The sequence below is a fragment of the Lemur catta genome, chromosome 6, assembly GCF_020740605.2.
Source record: "Lemur catta isolate mLemCat1 chromosome 6, mLemCat1.pri, whole genome shotgun sequence".
Lineage (NCBI taxonomy): Eukaryota > Metazoa > Chordata > Mammalia > Primates > Lemuridae > Lemur > Lemur catta.
The window spans coordinates 55,340,902-55,367,074 of record NC_059133.1 but is presented as its reverse complement, the minus strand read 5'-3'; the positions used below and the strand labels follow the sequence as shown (position 1 = coordinate 55,367,074).

General features: G+C 49.4%; 1 protein-coding gene and 1 non-coding gene across 2 annotated transcripts; one reads left to right on the top strand and one right to left on the bottom strand.

Moving 5' to 3' along the window:
• Window positions 1-104: 104 nt before the first annotated feature.
• On the bottom strand, window positions 105-209 carry LOC123640955. The gene has a single exon (XR_006736179.1). It is a non-coding gene; the product is annotated as a small nucleolar RNA U13 (small nucleolar RNA).
• Window positions 210-1,489: 1,280 nt separating this feature from the next.
• Window positions 1,490-24,220, top strand: ESPL1 (extra spindle pole bodies like 1, separase). The gene is made up of 31 exons (XM_045553880.1): window positions 1,490-1,501; window positions 2,215-2,307; window positions 2,493-3,554; window positions 3,850-3,954; window positions 4,133-4,253; window positions 6,696-6,832; window positions 7,882-8,075; window positions 9,095-9,334; window positions 9,570-9,714; window positions 9,825-9,963; window positions 10,160-10,299; window positions 11,589-11,723; window positions 12,774-12,893; window positions 13,678-13,849; window positions 14,238-14,366; window positions 14,480-14,636; window positions 15,157-15,266; window positions 16,154-17,142; window positions 18,303-18,675; window positions 18,872-19,033; window positions 19,439-19,652; window positions 19,752-19,942; window positions 20,495-20,622; window positions 20,757-20,879; window positions 21,517-21,672; window positions 21,777-21,947; window positions 22,063-22,167; window positions 22,338-22,453; window positions 22,943-23,026; window positions 23,164-23,328; window positions 23,850-24,220. The coding sequence occupies exons 2-31, from the start codon at window positions 2,227-2,229 to the stop codon at window positions 24,049-24,051; spliced, it is 6,366 nt and encodes a 2,121-aa protein (XP_045409836.1). The 5' UTR covers window positions 1,490-1,501; window positions 2,215-2,226; the 3' UTR covers window positions 24,052-24,220.
• Window positions 24,221-26,173: the final 1,953 nt, after the last annotated feature.

Sequence of the window (26,173 nt, the reverse complement as noted above, 5' to 3'; positions counted from 1 at the left end):
CTCCCTACAGAACCACAGGTTTGTGAAACAAAAGTTTGTCATGCTTAGGATCAGATCTGATGTTATAAAAATACCTCACATTTGCTTTAAAGTTTTTAAAATTGTTTTAGATTTTATTAATTTTGTAACAAGGTTTGAGGGAGACACTTGGCACATCTCATACATTCACATGAAAGCCCAATCATCATGCTTATGAACTACAAAAGGACTTACTTTAAGGTTTTATTTTTTGTTTATAATTTTTTTGGTTTTTTTAGAGGCAGGGTCTCACTCTATTGCCCAGGCTGGAATTTAGTAGCCCAATCATAGCTCACTGTAACCTTGAATTCCTTGGGCTCAAGCGATCATCCTGCCTTAGCCTCCTGGGTAACTAGGACTACAGCCATCTACAGCCATACGACACTTACTTTTTTTACAGATGGTTTTTTTTTGACAGAGTCTTGCTCTGTTGCCTGGGCTAGAGTGCTGTGGCGTCAGCCTAGCTCACAGCAACATCAAACTCCTGGGCTCAAGCAGCTCCTCCTGCCTCAGCCTCCCCAGTAGCTGGGACTACAGGTGCGAGCCACCAGGCCGGCTAATTTTTTTGTTTCTATTTCTAGTTGACTGGCTATTTTTTTCTATTTTTAGTAGAGATGAGGTCTTGCTCTTGCTCAGGCTGGTCTCGAACTTCCAACCTCAAGCCATTCTCCCGCCTTGGCCTCCCAGAGGCCTCCCAGAGTGCTAGGATTACAGGCGTGAGCCACCACACCTGGCCTATAGATGAGTCTTGTTATGTTGCTTGCTCAAGCTGATTTCGAATTCCTGGCCTCAAGGGATCCTCTCACTACAGCCTCCCAAAGTGCTGGGATTATAGGCATGGCGCATACAGCCTCTTTTCCTTTTTTTTTTTTTGTTTTGTTTTTAGAAAAATAGTCTTCCCTTCTAGATTCTCAGCTCCTAGGAGAGCTCTATGATGATGGAGAAGGATGAATTATCCAATAGAGTTCATCAGGGAAAAGCTAACTGGGAGACGAGTTTCGAGCTGAATTCTTTGGTGGAGGAAAGAAAGAAAAGCAGAACCAGCTGAATCTTCATGTTTGGGGAAGTGCTTAGTACTTACCAAACATAAGCCATTAAGGACTGTGAAAGATCCCAGGAAATTAATTTTCGTAGTTCTTCCGTCACTTACAGCCCTCACTCCACCCCTATCTCCCATCACAGAGCGCTAGATTCTGTCTTCCTGATACAACCCATGGAAGGAGCGAGGCTGGATGGCAAAGAGTTGGAGATCGCCATTGGATACTCATTTCAGTGCCCTCAGAAAACTATATTTTAAAAGCATTTCATAGAAGGCTACGCCCTTTATTCCTAGTAACACAAACCGCGTGAGTTTCCAAGTAAGTTCTTTCTATTGTCTATTCTATTTCTCTTCTCTTGAAGATTAAACTCTTGCCTGAGCTTTGAAGATAAAGGGGAGAAAGAGGAAAAAGGCTGGCCCTGCCGATAGCGACTAAAGCCAACAGTGAGTGGCTAAGAACTCAGCTGACTGGGGGGTGGGGAGGGGGAGCCCTGGGCCCCCAAGAGGCCTCAACGCCCAGAGCGGCAGGACCTGGGGCGGGGTTGCGGTGTAACGAGGCGAAGCCGGGCGTCGGGTGAACTACAACTCCCAGCGCGCCGCGCGGCACGTAGGCGTTTCTCAGCCCTCGCTGATTGGCCGCTGGGGATATTTGAAAGGAGGGGCTGGCGCGGAAAACGAAGGTTTTCGATCCTTACGGGGTGCTCAGTGTGGCGGGTAGGTCCTGGATGTGGGAAGGAGGGCGATTTCTGGGGCGGTAAGGCTGGGAAAGACTCGTGAGCGTGCGTACGCGCCGAGGCGAATGGGGTGCCCCACGCTGACTTGGAGGAGAGCTGGAGGCAGCTCTGCGAGAGTGGGTCGGAAGATCTTGGGACGTCCGGGTGGGCGCTGAAGAGCTTGGCGGAGTCCCCCAGGGTGGAGTGGAGGACTGGTGGGGTAGTAGTGAGGGCGGGGATGGGCCGGGAGGAAGGAAGAGCAGAAGCGTCGTCAGTTTATAACGGGAGCCCGGCGCCCTGGCATGGATTTTTTTTTCCCTCATCAGTAGGATTTCAGATGGGATTCATTGCCGCCTCCTTCCTGAGGCCTTCAAACCCTTCTTCCTCCAGTTAGCTCCATTACGAATCTTCTCCACCTTCTCTAATTTGTTTCCTTTGCCCTAGCTCTCCGGCATCATGAGGATCTTCAAAGGAGTCAACTTTGGGACTCTGCTAAGCAGCCAGAAGGCGGCTGAAGAGTTGCTGCCTGATGTGAAGGTGGGGGTGCTTTGTGGCTGTGGATACACCTGGCTTTCCAAACGGAACTGTTTTATTTGTGTTTTGCTTTATTTGGAAGAGACAGATAAGTAGGGGACTCTCTCTTGATCAACTCTATTTCTTGTTACTATCCCTGCCTCTTTCCCTCTCTTGCTAGGCCCAATCATATTTTTTCCTTCTCTTAGGAGTTCCTGTCCAAGACTCCAGCTGGTTTTTCCAGCTGCCGATCTGATGCTGAGAGAAGACAAACTTGTGATGCCATCCTGAGGGCTTGCAACCAGCAGCTGACTGCCAAGCTAGCTTGCCCTGGGCACCTGGGGAGCCTGCTGGAGTTGGCAGAGTTGGCCTGTGATGGCTACTTGGGGTCCACTCCCCAGCGCCCTCTCCTCTACCTGGAACGAATTCTCTTCATCTTATTGCGGAATGTTGCCTCACAAGGAAGCCCAGAGGCCATGCTCCGCCTTGCTCAGCCCCTCCATGCCTGCTTGATGCAGTGCTCTCACCAAGCTGCTCTCCAGGACTATGAGGCCATAGCTCGAGGCAGCTTTTCTCTTCTTTGGAAGGGGGCAGAAGCCCTGTCGGAGCCTCGAGCTGCACTCTCAACTCGGCTGAAGGCCTTGAGCTTCCTAGTACTCTTGGAGGATGAAAGTACTCCTTGTGAGGTTCCTCACTTTGCTTCTCCAACAGCCTGTCGAGTGGTAGCTGCCCATCAGCTATTTGATGCCAGTGGACATGGTCTGAATGAAGCAGATGCGGATTTCTTAGATGACCTGCTCTCCAGGCATGTGATCAGAGTCTTAGTGAGTGAGGAAGAGGGCTCTCCTGGTCCTCTTTCCCCCCAGAGGGCCCTCTGCCTCTTGGAGCTCACTGTGGAACACTGCCGTCGCTTCTGCTGGAGCTGTCACTACAACAAAGCCATCAGCATGGTGGAGAAGGCTCATTGTTATCTAAGGAACACCAATCTAACCCCCAGCCTCCAGCTATGCCAGCTGGGAGTTGAGCTGCTACAGGTTGGGGAGGAAGGATCCCAGGCAATGGCCAAGGTTTTGATAAATGCATCAGCTGTTCTGAATAATAGTATGAAGGCACCATCACCCCCACTTCGGGCATTGTATGACACCTGCCAGTTCTTCCTTTCAGGTCTGGAGCGAGGTACCAAGAGGCACTATGGACCTGATGCTATTCTGAGCCTCTTCACTTTTCTTGGAGGGTACTTCTCCCTTATCCAGCAGCTGCGTGATGATAGTGTGAGTTAAGGACCTGGAGGTAGGGTGGGGATGTGGTTCTGTGAACTCACTACCAGCCTAGGGTCTTTGGTAAGATCTGGAAGCCCTGGCTCCCTCCTTGATAAGCTGTTTTCTGGACTAGGCCCAGCCAGCCAGCAAGCAGCCTAGTCTACCCTGAGGCGGCAGAGGCCTCTCCTGATGTCCATCTTCCTGCCCCCTGGGCTGCACCAGCTCTCCAGGACTCTGGGCCAGTCTTCAGCTGGGAGCTCACTCTTTATCTCTACACCTCAAACCAACCTTCCATTTCCTTCCTCAGGTCTGTGGGGTCTCCTCCAAACAGCAGCAGTCTTTGCGTCAGATGTACTTTCAGGCACTTCACCTCTATGCTGTCGTGGTTTATGACTTTGCCCAAAGCTGTCAGGTACCATCTGGGAATCAAGGAACTTGGACTAGGGTCCTAGGGTCTGGGGTTATTCCACTGCCCTCGGGAGAGCTTTGGGGTTGCTTTGGCAGTGCTTTGGCTTTGGGTATGGTGTGGGGTGGAGGTCACTTTGGGCCTAGCATGAATTCTCACCTCTAAGCCCTTCTTGTCCTTTCAGGTAGCTGACTTGGCTGATCTGGCCCAGCTAGTGGAGAGTTGCAAATCTATTGTTGTGTGGATGCTGGAGGCCTTAGAGGGCCTGTCAGGCCGAGAGCTGACTGACTACATAGGGATGACTGGTTAGTGCTGTGGGGCCCGGATACAGAGTTATTGGGAGGGTCATCACTCAACAGGCAGATGAATAGTACTTGATGGATGGTTCTGATCACAGTAGGGGCTCCTTATGGTTCAAGGAGTCAGTGAAAGAGATGTTTATACATCAGTTATTCTATATTTAACACCAGTAGAGAAGTGATGAAGCTAACTTAACAGACACTAATTTTTTTCCTCTTTGACTTTAAAATCTGATTTGGTATTTGTTTCATGCAAACATTTGTACCTAATACGCAACTTTATGACTTTTCTATATATTTAAATCTTAAAGAACATTTATAACTTAAATTTTTAAAAATCAGGTAAAACATCCACATGGTTCAAAATTCAAGTAGTACAAAGGGACATACAATGAAAAGTCCCTCTCCCACTCCTAATCCTCATCACCCAAGTTCCCCTTTGTAGAGGCAACTAATATCAAAGTGTTGTATATTCTTCTGGAGATATTCTATGTATATATAAACCAATATGCATATATACTTCTCCCCACCCTTTTTCTGTTTGTTTTTTAGAGACAGGCTAGATTGTAGTGGTGCAATCATAGCTCACTACAGCCTTGAACTCCTGGGCTCAAGCAATCCTCCTACCTCAGCCTCCCAAGTAGCTAGGACTACTGGTGCAAGCTACCACACTCAGCTATTTTTAAACACTTTTTGTAGAGACAAGGTCTCACTATGTTGCCCAGGCTGGTCTTGAACTCTTGGCCTCAAGCCATCCTCCTGCCTTGGCTGAGATTACAGGCCTGAGCCACCGTGCCTAGTCTCCTCACCCTTTTTAATTATAATATGCATACATGGATAGAAAGAGTGCGTAGATCATAAGTGTGCAGTTTGATGGATTTTTACAAAGTGAAAACACTTTGTAATCAATGTCTAGGTCAAGTTGACAGAGCATGACTTATATCCCAGAAAACCCCTTTTTGTGTCTCCTTCCACTCAGCACCCCCCACCACCAACCACTATCCTAATAGCTTTGCCTATTTTTGTACTTCATAATATATTTCCCTCTCATTTTACAAAAAGCGTGGCTGTTTAGTTTAAATCATATTATCCCAAGGATTTCAGTTACGGGAAGGTTCTGGAGGACTTTTCATATTCTCAGTGGTTGAACTTAGCCTTAGAGATAAAAATATCATCAAAAATTATTAGGATGAACATTCTTCCCACAGAGTACTGAAGACTGACTTTATTTTCTTGCAGCCATCTATGTTGATACCAAGGAGCTACATAAATTAGTTATTAGAATTTATTTATTCAACATATATTTGTTCAGTACCTACTGTCAACAAAGCTCTATTTTGTGCACTTAGATGTGTTAGTAAACAAAACAAACATCCCCACTCTCAGGGAGCCACATTCTAGTTCGGGGTGGGGGTGGGAGATAAACAATAGACTCAATAAGTCAGTGAATTATCAACGTGTTAGAAAGTGACAAGAGGCCTGGTGCGGTGGCTCACGCCTGTAATCCTAACACTCTAGGAGGCCGAGGCAGGAGGATCACTCGAGATCAGGAGTTCGAGACCAGCTTGAGCAAGAGCGAGACCCTGTCTCTACTAAAAATAGAAAGAAATTATATGGACAGCTAAAAATATATATAGGAAAAAAAATTAGCCAGACATGGTGGCGCATGCCTGTAGTCCCAGCTATTCGGGAGGCTGAGGCAGAAGAATTGCTTAAGCCCAGGAATTTGAGGTTGCTGTGAGCTAGGCTGACGCCACGGCACTCTAGCCCAGGCAACAGAGCAAGACTCTGTCTCAAAAAAAAAAAAAAAAAGAAAGTGACAAGAAATATGGGGAAAAGGAAAAGTAGAGCAGGATAAGACGGAATTTTAGGAGTCCAGGGTGGGTGAGGGGGCAAGATATCATCTTAAATCAGATGATCAGGATCAGTCTCATTGAGAGGGTGGTGAGAGCAAAGACTTGGAGTAAGTGAAGGAGTTACCATGTGGATACCTGGGAAAGAACATCTCTGGCAAGGAAACAGTGCCAGGGCCCAGAGGCAGGAGAGGGTCTGGTACGTTGGAAGAATAGCAAGGAGGCTAGTGTGGCTTCAGTGGACTGAGGGAAGGAGAGGAAAGTGAGAGACAGGTCAGAGCATCTCCCCTAAAATGCTGACTTTTGAAGCACAACAAAGAGATTGGAATGTGAGGAGAGATGGGCCTGTGTTGGAATGTGGACTCAGCCTTGTAAAACTGGGTGGCGTGGGTTCTCCCTATTGGAATGGAGGGCATAGGTCAACTTGGAGCAGGAAGGGGAGAGCCACCCCTTCCCCATTGCCTAACGATAGGGGTTCCTGTCTGATCTGGAAGCTGCTGAGCTGACTACAGGTTGAACAACTCTCTGCTGGCTCTCCAGCAGGAGGGCAGTGGGAACCATGCCTATGGTCACTTGTCCTTTCTCTCTCCTGCAGCCTCTTACACCAGTAACTTGGCCTACAGCTTCTACAGTCACAAACTCTATGCCGAGGCCTGTGCTATCTCCGAGCCACTCTGTCAGCACCTGGGCTTGGCAAAGCCAGGCACTTATCCTGAGGTGCCTCCTGAGAAGGTACGAGGGAAAAAGGGCACGGAAGGAAAGTCATGTGGTAGTGGAGTAGCCGGAAAGGGCTTAGCCAGGACCTTGCCTCGGAGTAGGGTGTTAGGAGCAGCATGTTGACACTAGTACCTGTGGCGAGACTTCCCATTCCTCACCTGTATTGTTACTTACTTAATATTTTTCTTTAGATTGACTTACTTTTTACATTTAGGCTTATCCTAAGCCTGTGGTTCTCAACCTAGCTGCTCATTAGAATCACCTGAGTGAACTTTATAAAAATTCTAATACCTGTCCCTAGTTAATTGCATCAGGATCTCTAGCACTGGAGCGCAGGCATCTGAATATTTTAAAAGTTCCCCCAGATGGTTCTTTGGGCAACCAGAGTGAGAACCAATCAATGTTCTTAAGAATACCTGTGAAAGGATTGGTTGGCTGGATTGGCAAGCAAGGTGGGTTGTAGAGGGCCTTGGGTTTCATCTTGACCGAGGTGGTGAGCCTCTAAAGGTTGTGAGTGGAGTCGTGATATCAGATGGGTGCTCTGAAGTTCTCTGGCATCACTGTGATGAACGTAGTGCAAGAGACAAGACTGGGTAATCAGGATGCTGCAGTAGCCTAGGCAGGGAAGGGTGAGCTGAACTGAAGAAGCTGCACGAGGGATGGAGAGAAGTGGATGGGTGCGAGAGGCCAAGGATTAGCCTGGTAAGTGACTGGCTGGGAGGGAGGGAGAGCGAGAGAAGGGAGAGTCAAGCATGACCCAGCCTTTCTGACTCAGGAGAAGGCAGTGCCATCTGCTGAGAGAAGGATTGCAGGAGGAGAAGCAGGTTTTCAAGGGTGTAGATGATGAATATGGTGGTGGGGTGGATGGAGCCTTTGAGGTTGAGAGCATCCAGGGTATTTAGTTCTTAGTTGTCACCTGTGTTGGGGTGGGGGTGCAGCAGGAGGGCCACCTGCCAATCCCCCCAGCCCCATATGGTGTATATGCTTGTACAGGCACATACCCTCCCACCATGCACACTCATTGCTTCCTCTCTCCCGTTTGTCTGTTCCCTTTCTCTGGTCAGTTGCACAGGTGCTTCCGGCTACATGTAGAGAGTTTGAAGAAACTGGGTAAACAGGCCCAGGGCTGCAAGATGGTGACTTTGTGGCTGGCAGCGCTGCAGCCCCGTAGCCCTGAACACATGACTGAGCCGGTCACTTTCTGGGTTCGGGTCAAAATGGATGCAGCCAGGGCTGGAGACAAGGAGCTACAGCTAAAGTGAGTTGGTGGGGAAGGGATAATCACATTTGCCCCATGGATAGGGTGGCCTTTTGTACTCATGGTCATGTCCTTCCATCCTATGTTTGAAAAAGGCCGTGATTCATTCATTAATTATTCACTGAATGCCTACTATATGCCAGCCACCGTGCTAGATACTGGGGGTATAGTGGTGACAGGCAATGCTCTTGTTTTTTTGGAGCTTATGTTCTACTTGGGGAGATATACAAAAATAAGTACATTTCATATATGTTCTATGAAGATAATCAAACAGGGTGATTTGCTTAAAAAGGGAGCAACTTTAGATGGGCTATTTAGGGAAGCCCTTTTTGAAGAAGTAATATATGAGATGAGACCAGAGAATGTGGAGGAATCCACCCTTTAAAGTTCTTGGGGAAGTGACCAGCCTGGGATACACGGTGAGACCCTGTCTCTACAAAAAGTTTAAAAGTTAGCCGGGCATGGTGGCGTGCACCTGTAATCCTAGCTACTCCAGAGGCTGAGGCAGGAGGATCACTTGAACCCAGGAGTTTGAGGCTGCAGTGAGCTGTGATTGTGCTGCTGCATCCAGCGTGGGTGACAGAGCAAGACTCATTTAAAAAAATAAAAATAGATTTCCGGGAAGAGAATTCCTTGAAGCGGGAATAGTAGAATAGAATAGTAAATACAAAGGCTCCAAGGTAGGAATAAGGTTGGGAAGATGTTGAGAAAGCCAGCACGCTGGAAGGTAGTGGAATGGGGTGTAGGGTAGGGAGACACAAGGAATGAAGGGGTCAAGGTGGCCAGAGGCCAGGTCACACAAGGCCTTATAGGCCATGGAAGGGATTTGGATATGATTCCTAGTGGCAGTCCACTGCAGTGTTTTAAACAAAGGAACTGTATGATCTGATTTAAACTTTTAAAGCCATAATGGGAAACTTACTGAACTCTCAGCAAGCCAAGGCTGAGGCTCCTTGGTATGGGGCAGAGGCTTTGTGCCTCGTGGGCTCTGCCCTGGTGTTGAGCCTGCCCTCTCTCAGGACTCTGCGAGACAGCCTGAGTGGCTGGGACCCGGAGACCCTGGCTGTCCTGCTGAGGGAGGAGCTACAGGCCTATAAGGCGGTGCGGGCTGACACTGGACAGGAACGCTTCAACATCATCTGTGACCTGCTGGAGCTGAGCCCCGAGGAGACACCAGCTGGGGCATGGGCACGAGCCACCCACCTGGTGGAACTTGCTCAGGTGCTCTGCTACCACGACTTTGCCCAGCAGACGGACTGGTGAGGAGGGATACCTGGTGAGGAGGGATACCTGGGGAGGCCACTCTTGCTCCTTGCCCTAGGTCTTCTCACTCTTTTCAGAGCCAGTTTCCCTCTCTACATCCCTGAGTGCCCCCTTCATTTTGTGGCCATGGAAGCTCAAAGGGTGAGGCCAGCTGTTCTGCAGCAGGCCCCTCCCAGGGCGCTGTGGCAGGTACTCATAGTAGGCCCAGATTAAGTGCGTCTCTCCCTACAGCTCGGCCTTGGATGCTATCCAGGAAGCCCTGCAGCTTCTGGAGTCTGTGAGGCCTGAAGCCCAGGCCAGGGATCGGCTTCTGGACGATAAAGCACAGGCCTTGCTATGGCTCTACATCTGTACCCTGGAAGCCAAAATGCAGGAAGTGAGTGTGGCTGCTGTGGGGCTGAGCAGAACTGGGTGTACAGTTATTTTCCCTGGGCCACCAGGTAAGTTTGTACCCAACCTGTTTTACATCCTGATCTCCCCACCCAGGGTATTGAGCGAGATCGGAGAGCCCAGGCCCCTAGTAACCTGGAGGAATTTGAAGTTAATGACCTGAACTATGAAGAAAAACTCCAGGAAGATCGTTTCCTATATAGTAACATTGCCTTCAACCTGGCTGCAGATGCTGGTGAGTGCAGTAAATGTGCCGTGGCACCGGTGTCTCCTCCATGGCTTCTTAAGAGCACAACAGGGACCCCGAGTGTGGGAGAAGCTGGCCTTGTAGGGTGGGAGGCTGGCACAAAGGGCAGAGATGTTATGGAGAAAGCCAGGTTCTCTCCAGATGGCCCATGCTAAGAAAGCAGTCACTTTCTTCTGACTTACAGCTCAGTCCAAATGCCTGGACCAAGCTCTGGTCCTGTGGAAGGAGGTGCTTTCAAAGGAGCAGGCTCCAGCTGTGCGGTGTCTCCAGCAGACAGCAGCGTCACTGCAGATCCTAGCAGCCCTCTATCAGCTCCTGGCGAAGGTAATGGGGTAGGGAATTGATGTGGACCCATACAAATGGGCTGAATCAGAAACTGAGCTCCTTTGTCTTCTTTGACCTATGAACCTGCTGAGAAGCATATAACTCAGTGACTAAGAACATAGGCTTGGCCAGGCACAGTGGCTCACGTCCATAATCCTAGCACTCTGGGAAGCCGAGGCAGGAGGACTGCTTGAACCCAGGAGTTTGAGACCAGCCTGAGCAAGAGCGAGACCCCACCTCTACTAAAAATAGACAGATTAACCAGGCATCATGGCATGCATCTGTAGCCCTAGCTACTCGGAAGGCTGAGGCAGGAGGATTGCTTGAGCCCAGGGGTTGGAGGTTGCTGTGAGCTACCATGATGCCACTGCGCTCTACCCAGGATGACAGAGCAAAATTGTCTCAAAAAAAAAAAAAAAAGAATAGGCTCTATCATCAGTCCCCTGAGTTTAAATCCAGGCTCCACTACTTATTAGTGTATGGCCTCAGGCAAGTTGCTTAACCATCTCAGTCTAAGTTTCCTTATCTCTAACATAGGGACAATAATACTACTTCATGGTATTATCATCATTCTATATGATGATGTCTGGAAGATGTTTTGTGTAAATGGAATGCTCAGATGTTAGCTTTAATTATTATTATTAGATAATTTGAGACCTATATACTCAGAAAAATACATAGATTCCTATAGATGCAATTTTACATTCTTACATGCAATCTCAGCGGGTTTCAAAGGCACTCTGAAGCTCTTCCCTGGACCCCACATGAGAAAACTAAAAACAAACAAACAAAAAACCAAAACATTGCACATACTGTTACTATGAGCCATTAGACCATATTTGTCACATAAGGAGCCTGGGAAGTACCTCAGCCCTAGATTTGAGTCTTGGTTCTAGTGAACGTAGACGAGCAACTTAACTTACATGGGTCTTAGTATCCTCTGCTGTAAAATTGGGATTAGAGTTGCCATAAAGATTAAATGAGTTGGTGCGTGCAGACCTCTTGGCACAATGCCTGATGCATAACAGTGAGCGCTCGGTAAATCCTGGCTATTGATGGTGATTGACATCCAGGCTTTAAAACAGAAGATGGGGTGGTTTGTAGCCTCCCTTGCCGCTCTCATCTTGGGCTCCCTGAGGATGTCTGATGGTTGCTCTGTCCATATAACCATCCACATTCCATCCAGACCCTGAGGTCAGACCACAGTCCAGGGTCCCAAAGGGCTGGGGAGCAGAGGATACAAATGGAGGCTAAACTTGGTGCTAAACTTGCTGCTCCTGGCCTACCAGCCCCTGCAGGCTCTGGAGGTCCTCCTGCTTCTGCAGATGGTCTCTGAGAGACTGGAGGATCACGTGAAGGCAGCTGGCTCCTCCTGCCACATCGCCCAGCTCCTCCTGACCCTTGGCTGTCCCAGCTATGCCCAGGTGAGTGGCCAGCCACCCTAGCCTGGGAGAAGCATAAGGCCTGTGGTTTTAGAGGCTCATTTTTTTCTCTGAGAAGACAGGACACTGAAGACACAGCTTCTCTGCCTTGTCCCACCACATTTGGCTGGAGTGTTGTAAGGTGTGGAGTGTTAGAGGCAGCCGTGAGAAGAGGAGGTGTCTCCTCACTGTAAATCCAGTTCATTGAGTCTTACAGATTCTGCTCCAGGCACATATTGCTAATCCTGTACTTCCCACTGCTTCTGCTGCCTTCGTTGTTGCTTCATCACTCACACAGGACTATCACAGTGTCTTCCAGTTGGTCTCCTTGTCTCCAGGTTTCCCCTTTTCTTCTTTGTCTTCTAACTACTACTAGTAGGCTCAGGTCTGATCTTATCTCTCCTACTTCAAAGATTTCAGTGGCTTCTCCATTATCTAAAGTATACTATACAGATTCTATATTGCACATCTTTTATATTCCAGTTCATGCTTTCTCTGCCACTTCCTCCCATGAACCTTATGCCAAATCATACCAGTTACTTTGTAGTCCCTATGTGTGCCTCTCTGTCTTTGGTTGTGTTAGTCCCTCCACCCAAAACGTACCACTCCCCCCTTTTATTTCCCTCAGCAAACCTGTACTTCCTTTTCAAAGCCTAGCTCCATCGTCACCTCCTTCATGAAGCATTTTCTACATCCTCTTCTTCAAGGGCAGAATCAGTTGCTTTCCCTGGGTCCCCATGCCACTGGGTAGTACTCATGGCACTGTGTCATGATTGCTTATGTATGCCTGTGTCACCACTGCCTTGTAAGATATATGACAGAAGGTCCTGCTTATTCTTCATTCAGCTTTGCCTTTGTAGCATGGTGGTTAACTGAAAGTGTTAAATGAACATTTTAGTTAGTGAATGAATAACTCCTATGTAGGTTATAATACTTGAAATAATTTAATATTTAATTGAACATGTTGGGCATATTGCTTGTGAATGCTGCACTCCACTTGAATTTGAAGAGTCTGGCTGCCTGTCCTCATGCGCCCTCTGATTGCTTCCTTAGTTATACCTGGAAGAGGCTGAATTCAGCCTGAAGCATCTTGATCAGACCACTGACGCATACCTGCTCCTTTCCCTGACCTGTGTTCTACTTCGAAGTCAACTCTACTGGACTCACCAGAAGGTATTTCTCACTTTCTTAATCGCGGAAGGTCTTGGGTATTAGAAAGCTTTTAGGCCAGGCGCAGTGGCTCAAACTTGTGATCCCAGCAATCTGGGAGGCTGAGGCAGAAGGATTGCTTGAGCTCAGGAGTTCAAGACCAGCCTGAGCAAAAGCAAGACCCTGTCTGTACAAAAAATGGAAAAATTAGGCATGGTGATGTGCATCTGTAATCTTAGCCACTCAGGAGATTTGAGGCAGGAGGCTCGCTTGAACCCAAGAGTTTGAGGTTGCAGTGAGCTACGATGACACCACTGCACTCCAGCTGGGGTGACAAAGCAAGACTCTGTCTCAAAAAAAAGATTTTAGAATTTAGAATTTTCTGGATGTTTGCCTGGAGCTAGACAGAATGATCCTGACCCTGAGAAGCAGTAATATTTCCTTGCCAATGACTTGTTCGCCAATCCTCCTCTGGTACAGACAGATACTACCCCTCATTCTTTTCCAGTTTCCTCAAGGGTAGGAGGGAAGAAGTCTGTCCTGTGACTAAAAACTGGGACAAGAGTGATCCTGGGAAAGCACAGGAGCTCTAGACTATAAATCCAGTAGGATCCAAAAGACCTGAGTTTCTCCCAAACTAGCTGTGTGACTTGGCCAAGTCTGTATTCTCCAGGCTCTAGTTTCTTCTCTATATCCTTTATCATTCTTACAAGCAAGGGATTGGGCCAGGTATCCAGGGCCATCTCAAGCTCCGACATGCTTGTCTGACTTCACTTACTGATGTCCTCCGGCCCCTTCTCTCTCTCAGGTGACTGAGGGTGTCTCCTTGTTGCTGTCTGTCGTTCGGGATCCTGCTCTCCAGAAGTCATCCAAGGCTTGGTACTTGCTGCGTGTTCAGGCCCTGCAGCTGGCTGCAGTCTACCTTAGCCTCTCATCAAACAGCCTCGCAGGCTCCCTCTGGGAGCAGCTCTGTGCCCAAGGTGAAAGAACAGGGTGGATGGTCCTCCTTGGATGATGTGCATGGTTTGTCTGCCATCAGCTCTTTGTAGCCCTTGTCCTCTCTGCTGTCCAACTGTGTGGACTGGCCTACCTAGAACCTGCATACGGTAGGCCTGGGATAGCAAATGGGTTTCAGTTGGCCTGCTATCACTAATCAATTAATTAGTGACTGCCTGGAATACTAGGCTGAAAGGATTCTGTGACCCCATGGAATCTGAGAGAAAGAGTTCTGTGATTGATTAGCTCTGTCTGCCTTAGGTGCAGAAGGAAGAGTGGGTAGCATGCGTCGTATCCACTGTCTTAGTAGTTGAAGGTAGCACAAGTTCTGGCTGCATCTTCTCCCTTCTTTCTCTGCCCCACCTCCCACAGGCTGGCAGACACCTGAGATAGCGCTCATGGACTCGCATAAGCTCCTTCGAAGCATCATCCTCTTGCTGATGGGCGGTGATGTACTTTCAATTCAAAAAGCAGTTGTGGAGACACAATTTCTGGACTATGGTGAGTCTGAGGAGGAGAACAGACAGGCTGAATGGTGGAGATGGTAGTTTTGTCTCCAGAGGATCTAGACTGGTGCTGTGTGATGATGGTCTTTTCTCTCTCCTTTGCTACAGGTGAAAACCTGGTACAAAAATGGCAGGTTCTTACAGAGGTGCTGAGCTGCTCAGAGAAGCTAGTCTGCCGCCTGGGCTACCTGGGTAGTGTGAGTGAAGCCAAGGCCTTTTGCTTGGAGGCCCTGAAACTCACTACGAAGTTGCAGATACCACGCCAGTGAGTACAGGGCCCAAGAGGATGCTGATTCTGGCAATTGAGTGCCACACACCCTTGACCATGGATTCCCAAACCATTCCACAGATCACATGTTATGTTTAGAAGGATTTGTGGAAGAAACACATTCTGTAGCTAATTAAGTGGGAAATGCTGAATTAATCAAGGTTAGATATTTTTATTTCCTATAGGACTCTCCATGTCCTACAGTATGCTCATATGTATTGTAGATGTCCAAAAGGGATATCTAGTGTACAGTATTTTCCTACATTTATTTGCCTACAGGATCCTTTTTTTGAGGAATGCAGTTTGGGAAATTCTGTCCTATGCACAGAGATGAGTTGGGATGAGAGAGCAGTGTAAAGGGTTTTCCGTACGGAGCCTTTAAGTCAGCTTTAGGGAATGAAGGCCTTTTGGAGGCAAGGCAAGATGGTGATGGCTCTGCTTGGGAAAGGAGCAAAGAGAAAGACTCCCGGGGAAGAAAAGATTCCTCTGATTGGTTCTCCTCCCCTCTCCCAACAAGGTGTGCCCTGTTCCTGGTGCTAAAGAGTGAGCTGGAGCTGGCTCGCAATGACATCGACCTCTGTCAGTCAGACCTGCAGCAGGTTCTGTTCTTGCTCGAGTCTTGCACAGGTGAGCAGCCATACCCCCATGCCCGGACAGTGGTGAAAGTCATCCGCATACTACAACATGTCTATACATAGAGGTTTGGTTCCCTTCTAAATTAGACACTGACTTCTGTTCCCCGGGCAATACTCCCTTGACTTCAAACCATTGGTCTCCTTCCTTCAGATAACCTATCCAAGCTAACCCACCCTGATTCTAGATTTCACCTTGGCCCAATACATTTTGGCTGTTTTAAGTTTATTTATTTGGCTGGGCGTGGTGGCTCACACCTGTAATCCTAGCACTCGGAGGCCGAGGCAGGAGGATCACTTGAGGTCACGAGTTCAAGACCAGCCTGAGCAAAAATTAGGCCCCATCTCTACTAAAAATATAAAAATTAACCAGGCATCGTGGCATGCATCTGTGGTCCCAGCTACTCAGGAGGCTGAGGCAGTAGGATTGCTTGAGCCCAAGAGTTTGAGGTTGCTGTGAGTTAGGCTGATGGCACAGCACTCTACTCAGGGCAACAGAGTGAGACTCTGTTTCAAAAAAAGACCAAAAACAAACCAAAGAAATTTACTTATTTATTTACTTAGAGACAGGGTCTCACTCTGTTGGCTTTATTTATTTATCTATCTATTTATTTATTTAGAGACAGGGTCTAAACAGGGTCTTGCTCATTTATTTAGAGACAGGGTCTTGTTCTGTGCCCAGGCTGGAGTACAATGGTGCCATCATAGCTCACTGTAACCGTAATATATATGAGTAATTTATAAGTATATAACACATATATTAGGGTTTGGGCCCTGAGGTAGGTCAAGAAGTGGTTGATACCATTTCTCCCAGTTTTTTTTTTTTAACATCTCCCTCACATAGGAACCAGTTTTGTAATTCTTGTTCTGCCCTCTCCCCAGAGTTCAATGGGGTGGCCCAGCACCTGCACCCCATGAAGAAGGTCCACCTGCAGAAGGGGAAGCAGCAGGTCCAGGTGCCCTGTCCTCCACAGCTTCCGGAAGAGGAGCTCTTCCTAAGAGGCCCTGCTCTGGAACTAGTAGCCACTGTGGCCAAGGAGCCTGGCCCCATAGCACCTTCTACAAACTCCTCCCCCATACTGAAAACAAAGCCCCAGCCCAGCCCCGGCTTCCTGTCCCATTCACCCACCTGTGACTGCTCGCTCTGTGACAGCCCTGTCCTCTCAGCAGTCTGTCTGCGCTGGGTGTTGGTCACAGCAGGGGTGAGTCTGGCCATGGGTCATCAGGCCCAGGGCCTGGATCTGCTGCAGGTCGTGGTGAAGGGTTGCCCTGCAGCCACTAAGCGCCTCACTCAAGGTCTCCAAGCTTCCCTGAATCATAAAACACCCCCGTCCCCAGTCCCAAGCCTCCTGGATGAGATCTTGGCACAGGCATACACACGGCTAGCACTGGAGGGCCTGAGCCAGCCATCAAACAAGAACCTGCAGAAGGTCCTGGAGTCGGGGCTGAAGTTTGTAGCAGCACGGATACCACACCTGGAGCCCTGGCGAGCCAGCCTTCTCCTGATTCGGGCCCTTGCAAAGCTGGCTGGCCTGAGCTGCTGCACTGCCCAGCTTTTTGCAAGCTCCTGGGGCTGGCAGCCACCATTAATAAAAAGCCCTGCAGGCTCAGAGCCCTCTAAGACTCGGAGCCAAAAACGTTCTGGACAAGGGCGCAAGCAGGTTGCCTCTGCTCCCCTGCCTCTCCATAATACCTGTCAGAAAAGTCTGGAAGGTGGAGGACCACCCTGTACACCTAAGCCCCCAGGCCGGGCCAGGCCAGCTGGCCCTCGTGTCCCCTTCACCGTGTTTGAGGAAATCTACCCTACAAAGCCAAAGCCTGAAGTTCCCCAAGCCCCCAAGGTACAACAGAGGGTCCAGACACGCCTCAAGGTGAGATGGGACTGTCCCCCGGTGGTATTGGTATAGGGGAGGTGGCCCTGGAGAAGAGTGTTCTGCAAAACAGGTGTCCCTGTGGGATAGCTTCCCCTCCCTAGGGCCAAGTGCAAGCTTAATCTCTCCTGCTATCTGCAGGACCCCTACATCTTCCACAGCAAGACCTCTTCCAGGTCTCCCTTTGTTTCAGATAGAAGGCACTTTCCTGAACTCCAAGATTCCTTTTCCTTTTCATCCTTCCTCCTTATCTTCTGTTCCCTCCTCTCCTTCTTTTCACACCCAAGGTTTTTTGCTGCCCCTGATTGAGGGTGGTGGGTGTCATGTGAAAGTTAATTCTTGTGGCTCACACCTGTAATCCTAGCCCTCTGGGAGGCCGAGGCGGGTGGATCGCTCGAGGTCAGGAGTTCGAGACCAGCCTGAGCGAGACCCCGTCTCTACTAAAAATAGAAATAAAAAAAAAATTATCTGGACAACTAAAAATATATATAGAAAAAATTAGCCGGGCATGGTGGCACATGCCTGTAGTCCCAGCTACTCGGGAGGCTGAGGCAGTAGGATCACTTAAAGCCCAGGAGTTTGAGGTTGCTGTGAGCTAGGCTGACGCCACGGCACTCACTCTAGCCCGGGCAACAGAGTGAGACTCTGTCTCAAAAAAAAAAAAAAAAAAGGGCCGGGCGAGGTGGCTCACGCCTGTAATCCTAGCACTCTGGGAGGCCGAGGCGGGTGGATTGCTCGAGGTCAGGAGTTCGAGACCAGTCTCAGCAAGAGTGAGACCCCGTCTCTACTAAAAATAAAACAAGAAATTATCTGGCCAACTAAAAAAAATATATATAGAAAAAATTAGCCGGGCATGGTGGCGCATGCCTGTAGTCCCAGCTACTCGGGAGGCTGAGGCAAGAGGATCGCTTAAGCCCAGGAGTTTGAGGTTGCTGTGAGCTAGGCTGACGCCACAGCACTCACTCTAGCTCGGGCAACACAGCGAGACTCTGTCTCAAAAAAAAGATGATAAAAATAAAAAATAAAAAAATAAAAAATAATAATTCTTAAACTTCCCAAGCCCTCAGTGCCTGCTGGTGCCTCCGCAGCGCCACCTGCTGTCAGAAGGTGTCTTGTCACTGAAGGCCCCTTGGCCCTTCTCTCATTCCCTCTGATCCTAGGTGAACTTCAGTGATGACAGTGACTTAGAAGACCCTGTCTCAGCTGAGGCACAGCTGGTAGAGGAACCTAAAAGAAAGGGCACTGCTTCTCGGGGCCGGGGCGGGGCGAGAAAGGGCCTGAGCTCGAAGACTAATGCGAAGACTGACGCAGTGGTTGCTCCTGGGCCCCCTGGCCTGAGTGGCAGGAGCAGAAGGGCCAAGAAGGTGGCATCAAGACATTGTGAGGAGCAAGGACCCCAGAGGGCTGTTTCTGGCCAGGCCAGGCTTGGCCCTGAGATCATGAGGACCGTTCCTGAGGAGGAACTGATGGAAAACCAGATGGAAATGAGCTTTGAGATCCTCAGGGGCTCTGATGGGGAAGACTCGGCGTCAGGTAAGAAGGCAAGGGTAAGAGGCAGAAGGTGCGTGTTTGCGGGAAGTGCCCTGGGGCCAATGCACAAGAAATAACTGATGCCAACGGAGTGCAGGAAGAAAGTTCTTTTGCTGGCTCCAAGGGACTAGATTATAGAAGGAAGAACAAAAGGGATGGCAAGAGGGAGTGCTATGAAAAAGTCACGCTCTCTCCCCAGGTAGCACGGCTCCAGCTTCAGGCCCTGATACAGCCATAGGAGAACGGGAGCTGTTGAGACGGGATTCCAGCAAGGAAGAGCTGCCCATCCTGTGCCCAGACAAGGACAGTGACAGGGACCTCGGTTCTTGGCTCCAGCTCCCCATGGCCCCTGCAGCCCTTGGTGAATATGCTGACCCCTGTGATGTCGTAACCTGGAGAGGGCTGAGCCTCTAGGTCTCTTGATCCCTGTGTCTTTCCAGTCTGTCAGTGGTTCTGGCTTTGGATTCCCATCTGGATCCAGTAGCCTTGGAACCTGGGTTTGAATCCCAGCACTCTGTCTACTAGCTGTGTGCAAGTCACTTCACTTCTCTGAGCTTCTGTTTCCTTTACTCTAAAACGGGATTTGGGGAGGATGGAGTGAGTTGATGCCTGTAAGTTGCATAGCACCCTACTTGGCACATGTCCCCTCATTAATAGTAGCTGCTGTTTACCGTGTGGGAGATGAGACAGGGATTCCTTCTTGAGAGTTCCTATCAACTAGGAAATAAGGGATTCATCTGTATCAAGTATCTTGACCTTCCTCTAGGTCTTTCTACCCTGGATTCCATCTGTGACTCACTGAGCGTTGCTTTCCGGGGCATCAATCACTGTCCTCCTAGTGAGCTCTATGCACACCTCTGCCGCTTCCTGGCCTTGTGCCTGGGCGACCGAGATCCCTATGCCACTGCCTTCCTTGTCACCGAGTCTGTCTCCATCACCTGTCGCCACCAGCTACTCGCCCACCTCCACAGGCAGCTCAGGTGGGTGCCCACCATGCCCAAGGTCCCTGCTGGGGCAGACTGGAAGGAGGGTCCAGACTGTGAAGGAGGGGCACTCACCCCTACCTGTGTTGCCTGCAGCAAGATCCAGAAGCACCGAGGATCGCTTGAAATGGCAGATCAGCTCCAGAGGCTGAGCCTTCAGGAGAGGCCTAGAGATGTCCCCCTGGCCTGCATCCAGCACCTCTTTTCCTTCAGGACTTCAGGATTGGGCCACTTCCCTCAGCCTGAGAAGGAGAGTTTCCAGGAGCACCTGGCTCTGATCCCCAGTGGTATGCTGGCAGGCTTCTGGCTGGCTCTCTGTCCTCTTAGGCTTCTTTTTACTAAGGAGCTGGGTGAAGGAGTTTTGGGCACAGGCCACTTTACATAGATTTAGGTCATGCCTTTTCACCTGTTGGCCATTTTGTTTCTCTCCTCAAACTCTAAATCAGAAAGTTGAGGAGTGGGAGAAAAAAATAAATCAGAAAGTTGATTTTTTTTTTTAACCTTAACTATGATTTATCAGCAAATTCAGTGTCTTCAGGGGTGAGTTCAGATGTGTCAGACATCTGAACATGTGAAACATGTTAACAGATGATTTGATGATTTGAGTGCCTTGCTCTGTGCAAGGCCCTTTGTTAGCTGCTGTGAGGGACACAAAGAAGTACAAGACATGGTCTCTGTCCAGAGAGTGGTATTAGGGCAAGAGAGAGCACCTTGAACTCCAGTTTCCAGGGAAGACTTCTTGGAGTTGTCTTGAGTGATGGACAAGTATTGAGCACCAAAGACAGGGAAGGGAATTCCTTGTAACAGCTGAAATGATCCTGGGTGTGTCCTGTTGTTAGGGGTGACTGTATGTGTGTTGGCCCTGGCCACCCTCCAGCCTGGAACTGTGGGCAACACCCTCCTGCTGACCCGGCTGGAAAAAGACAGTCCCCCAGTCACTGTGCAGATCCCCACTGCCCAGAACAAGGTAAGATTCCTGGGCCATGGAGCAGAGTCGAGCTGGGGTGGGCTTCTGGTCAGGCTGCTTATATTTTGTGGCTGGGGGATGGAGAGACAGTGATCACATGCACAACCAGAGGTCTCACAACCCCCGTCCCACAGCTTTCTCTCAGTTCAGCCCTGAATGAGTTTGATGCCATCCAGAAGGAACAGAAAGAGAACAGCAGCTGCACTGACAAGCGGGAATGGTGGACGGGGCGTCTAGAACTGGACCACAGGATGGAGGTGTGTGCTGCCAGGATGAGTGGGGTCAGGCCTGCTCTAGAAATGACCCCAGGGATGCCAGTGTCTTCTCTATCAGATATCCTGGGTCAGTGCTGAGCTACTTCCATTTCTAGAAGAGTAGGCCTAAGTAGAAAATTATGTCACTTGGGGAAGACTTTACATAAGAGTCAAAAATTGAAGCGGGTATGGCAATGGAATATTTAAGGATGCACACGAGAAAAGGGATTTTTTGTTTTTGTTTTTTGAGACGGAGGTCTCACTCTGTTGTCTAGCCTGGATCCTAGTTTGCTGCAGCCACGAAATCCTGGGCTCAAGTGATCCTCCCAAAGAGTGCTGGGACTATAGGTGTGAGCCACTGCACCCAGCCAAGAAAAAGGATTTAAGCTCAAATATCAGTCTCCTGGCTTCATTGCCTACCTGTCCTATTTGTTACAACATAGAGATATATAGTAGTATATACTCTCCAGAGTTTTGGAAAATGGAAAAAAGTTCCTACATTCTTGCCTGCTATGACTGGCAGAAAGATGTAAGGCAAATATACCCATTGGAAAACCCATTTCCTCGCCTCCAAAATGTCAGCACCTGTGCGGAAGAGACTCGGCTTCCTCTGACTAAAGGCTCTGCCGTCTGCTTTCAGGCTCTCATCACTTCCCTGGAGAAGTCTGTGTTGGGCTGCTGGAGGGGGCTGCTGCTGCCATCCAGTGAGGAGCCCGGCCCTGCCCAGGAGGCCTCCCGCCTCCAAGAGTTGCTGCAGGAATGTGGCTGGAAATATCCTGACCCCACTCTGCTGAAAGTGAGTTAAGAAAGCAGGCAAGGGGAAGAAACTAAATTCTCCCCACTGGCCATCATGAGTAGAGAGGGGAGTTATGGTGCTCACCGACCACCATTCCCCTGCAGGTCATGCTCAGTGGTGCCGGAACCCTCACCCCTCAGGACATTCAGGCCCTGGCCTATGGGCTGTGCCCAACCCAGCCAGAACAAGCCCACGAGCTCCTGAATGAGGCAGTAGGACGTCTAAAGGGCCAGACGGCACCAAACAATAAGCACCTCACCTTGGTGCTAGACAAGGTAAAGAGCTGGGGCAGTGTCTAGTGGGTAATGGGCACCAACTCACCCCTATGTCCCGTGTGACTCCTGCATATACCTGGCTGGGGACAGTAACCTCTGAGTGCTTTTTGCCCAGGACCTGCAGAAGCTGCCATGGGAAAGCATGCCCAGCCTCCGAGCACTACCTGTCACCCGGATGCCCTCCTTCCGCTTCCTACTCAGCTACTCCATCATCAAAGAGGTGCGGGTTCAGGGGCTGGTATCTGAGGATGATTGGTGTTTGGGGAAGACCTGAAGAAAGAGAGGCAGAGAGACCTGGGAAGATAGGAATGGGTCAGATGTGCAAAGGAGCTGAGTTTGTTGGAGCTTGGGCCTCCTGGTGGGTCCAAACTACCAATGTCTCCTCCTCAGTCTGGGGCCTCATCAGTGCTGAGCCAAGGAGTAGATCCGAGAAGTACCTTCTATGTCCTGAACCCTCACAAGAACCTGACAAGCACAGAGGAACAATTTCGAGCCAATTTTAGCAGGTCAGTGGGGTGAGGTCAAGAAGGGGGACAGGGAAAGGTAGAGACAACATATAGTGGCCACATTCTGCCTTTGCTCCGCAATCAGTTGTTGCAGCCCACCTTCTATCTAATAATGTTCGGTACACCCTCTTTGCCACATGACCCCTGCTCTGCAGTTCCCTATTCTTTTTTTTTCTTAAGACGAGGGTCTCACTCTGCCACCCCGGCTGGAGTGCAATGGTGTGGTCACAGCTAACTGCAGCCTTGAAGTGCTGGGCTCAAGTGATCTTCCCACCTCAGCCTCCCAATTAGCTGAGACTACAGGCGAGTGCCACTATGCCCAGCTAATTTTTCTTATTTGTTGTAGAAACGGGGGTCTCACTTATGTTACCTAGGCTGGTCCCAAACTCCTGGCCTCAAGCAGTCCTCCTGCCTTGGCCTCCCAAAGTGCTGGAGTTACAGGCGTGAGCCACCATGGCTGGCCTTTATTCTTCTGCCTTTTCCCTACAGTGAAGCTGGCTGGAGAGGGGTGATTGGGGAGGTGCCAACCCCTGAACAGGTGCAGGCAGCCCTGACAGAGCATGACTTATATATGTGAGTGCTTAGGGCGGGGATGTGGGGAGAGGAGATGGTATCACTATGTGTTGTTTGGGGACTTCAGAGCCTCTGGTCACACAGGCAGAGGCCTGGTACTGCTAGGTCAAGGCTCATCTCACCTCCTTCTGCCTTAGCTATGCAGGGCACGGGGCTGGTGCCCGCTTCCTCGATGGGCAGGCCATCCTGCGGCTGAGCTGCCGGGCAGTGGCTCTGCTGTTTGGCTGCAGCAGTGCGGCCTTGGCTGTGCATGGAAACCTGGAGGGGGCTGGCATCGTGCTCAAGTACATCATGGCTGGCTGGTGAGTCTCACGGGACAGGATCCATCCTGGGACACTAAGACTCTGCCCCTACCCCAGGTCCTTTCCCAGCTCTGAATCCTGAATCCTTCCTCTTGTGCCCCACTTTCCTCCCATCCTGGTTCCCTGGTATGCCTAGGCCTTTAACCCTTAGCTCAGGGGTCCCCAACCTATGGTGAGTTGTATAATTATTTGAGTATATATTACAATTTAATAATAATAGAAATAAAGTACACAATAAATGTAATGTGCTTGAATCATCCCAAAACCATCCCCAACCCCCCCCCACTGTCCCAGTCCGTGGAAAAATTGTCTTCCATGAAAACAGTACCTGGTGTCAAAAAGGTTGGGGACCCACTGCTTTAGTACCTTTCTATCTTCCTCCTGGAACAAAGAGCTAACCCTAACCCTAATTCTCATTGGCTTAATCCTTTCCACTTCCCCACCACCATCACTAATCGTGTTTTCCTGTGCATTCTGTTTTTAGAGCCCTTACTTAGTGTTTCTTCCTTCTCTTTTCCCAGCCCCTTGTTTCTGGGTAATCTCTGGGATGTGACTGACCGTGACATTGACCGCTACACGGAGGCTCTGTTGCAGGGCTGGCTTGGAGCAGGCCCAGGGGCACCCCTTCTCTACTATGTCAGCCAGGCCCGCCAGGCTCCCCGACTCAAGTATCTTATTGGGGCTGCACCTGTAGCCTATGGCTTGCCTGTCTCTCTGCGGTAACCTTTTGGAACTGTCTTATTGCTCATAGAAGCCATGTGACTGTTCTACCTCCAAAGTTAGATTTAATCCTTAGGATAAATATTTTAAAATGATTTTCCCCAGTGTTTTAAATGAAACATTTCCTTTTGATTTAATCTTAATATAATAAAGATACATCACTTAAACCCTGTTTTGTGTAGTATATCTGAGAACATTTAAAGACAAGATGACTGCCCCCTCCCCACTATGAGGTATTATAGGCAGTTGGAGTTCAAGTTTGAGAGCCTTAGGAAGAAAAACAAGGCCACAGGATAAAGCTGGGCCTGAGGCCAGGCGCGGTGGCTCATGCCTATAATCCTAGCACTCTGGGAGGCCGAGGAGGGAGGATTGTTTGAGCTCAGCAGTTCGAGACCAGCCTGAGCAAGAGTGAGACCCCCATCTCTACTAAAAATAGAAAGAAATTATAAGGACAGCTAAAAAAACATAGAAAAATTGGCCGAGCATGGTAGCGCATGCCTGTAGTCCCAGCTACTTGGGAGGCTGAGGCAGGCAGATTGCTTGAGCCCAGGAGTTTGAGGTTGCTGTGAGCTAGGCTGACGCCACGGGACTCTAGCCCGGACAACAGAGTGAGACTTTGTCTCAGAAAAAAATAAATTAGGCCGGGCGCGGTGGCTCACGCCTGTAATCCTACCTAGCACTCTGGGAGGCCGAGGCAGGTGGATCGCTCGAGGTCAGGAGTTCGAGACCAGCCTGAGCAAAAGCGAGACCCCATCTCTACTAAAAATAGAAAGAAATTATCCGGCCAACTAAAAATATATAGAGAAAAAAATTAGCCGGGCATGGTGACACATGCCTGTAGTCCCAGCTACTCGGGAGGCTGAGGCAGGAGGATTGCTTGAGCCCAGGAGTTTGAGGTTGCTGTGAGCTAGGCTGACGCCACGGCACTCAATCTAGCCCGGGCAACAGAGCGAGACTCTGTCTCAAAAAATAAAATAAAATAATAAATTAAAAAAAAAATAAAAAGCTGGGCCTGGCTGGGCCTCAGCAGACAAAGCAGAAGGAGAGAGGGGCATCATTCAAAAGTGAATTGTTCCAATTTCACTTAGCACTCCAATGCTAAGTGGAGACAGGCCCAAAGAAAGGGTACTGTTAGGCCTGTTGAGAGTGTTTTGGCCAGGTACCATCCTGCCTCTCCTGTCTTCCTGCCTGGGGTATACTCGGAGGGGCACTAGCTTTAATGGCTCAGTTGCCTTGCCACCCACCTAAGTGGATGCTAGAAGCTGCTGCTCTCTTCCTGTGTACAGCTGTTACACTTCTCAGTGCCATGTATTTTAGCAGCAGATTCCGTGGGGTTCTGCTACTCGTGTATAGTGTTTGTCTCTCCAACTAAATAAGCTCCTCCGAAGCACATATCTTACTCTGTCGTGTACCCTTCACATCTAGCACATGGTAAAACATTTTACTGATCTTGTGCTGGGGCTGGGTGCAGTGGCTCACACCTGTAATCCTAGCACTCCGGGAGGCTGAGGCAGGAGGATCCTTTGAGGTCAGGAGTTCAAGACAAGCCTGAGCAAGAGCCAGACCCCCATCTCTACTAAAAATAGAAAAAATTAGTCCAGTATGGTGGCGCGCGCCTGCAGTCCCAGCTACTGGGGAGGCTGAGGCAGGAGGATCACTTGGGCCCAGCAGTTTGAGGTTGCTGTGAGCTAGGCTGACGCCACGGCACTCTAGCCCGGGCAACAGAGACTGTCTCAAAATAAATAAATTAATTAATAAATGTAAATAAATAAATCTTGTGCTGTACTTGGTTGGCAATGGTGCCTCCTTTTTGTTCTCTTCACCTTCCGACTCTCTTCGGCTTCATCTGCTCAAAGCACCACTTTCACAGTGCTACTCCCCGGACCAAAGAACACGACTCCTCCGGGCCTGTTAGTCTCTAGGCTGATACCACCCACGTGGACTAGCATACACTACTTTGCAATATTGTCGTTGTGTCCTGAGGACTTTTTTAAGATTTTTAAGTTCCTTGATGGCAGGCGTCCTATTTGTTACAACTTGACAGCGCTAGGCTTAGGATGCTTTATGCAAACAGTGCGCCGATATCTCCTCCAATCAAAAGTGAGTTTCTGAGAGGTTCCAGCCC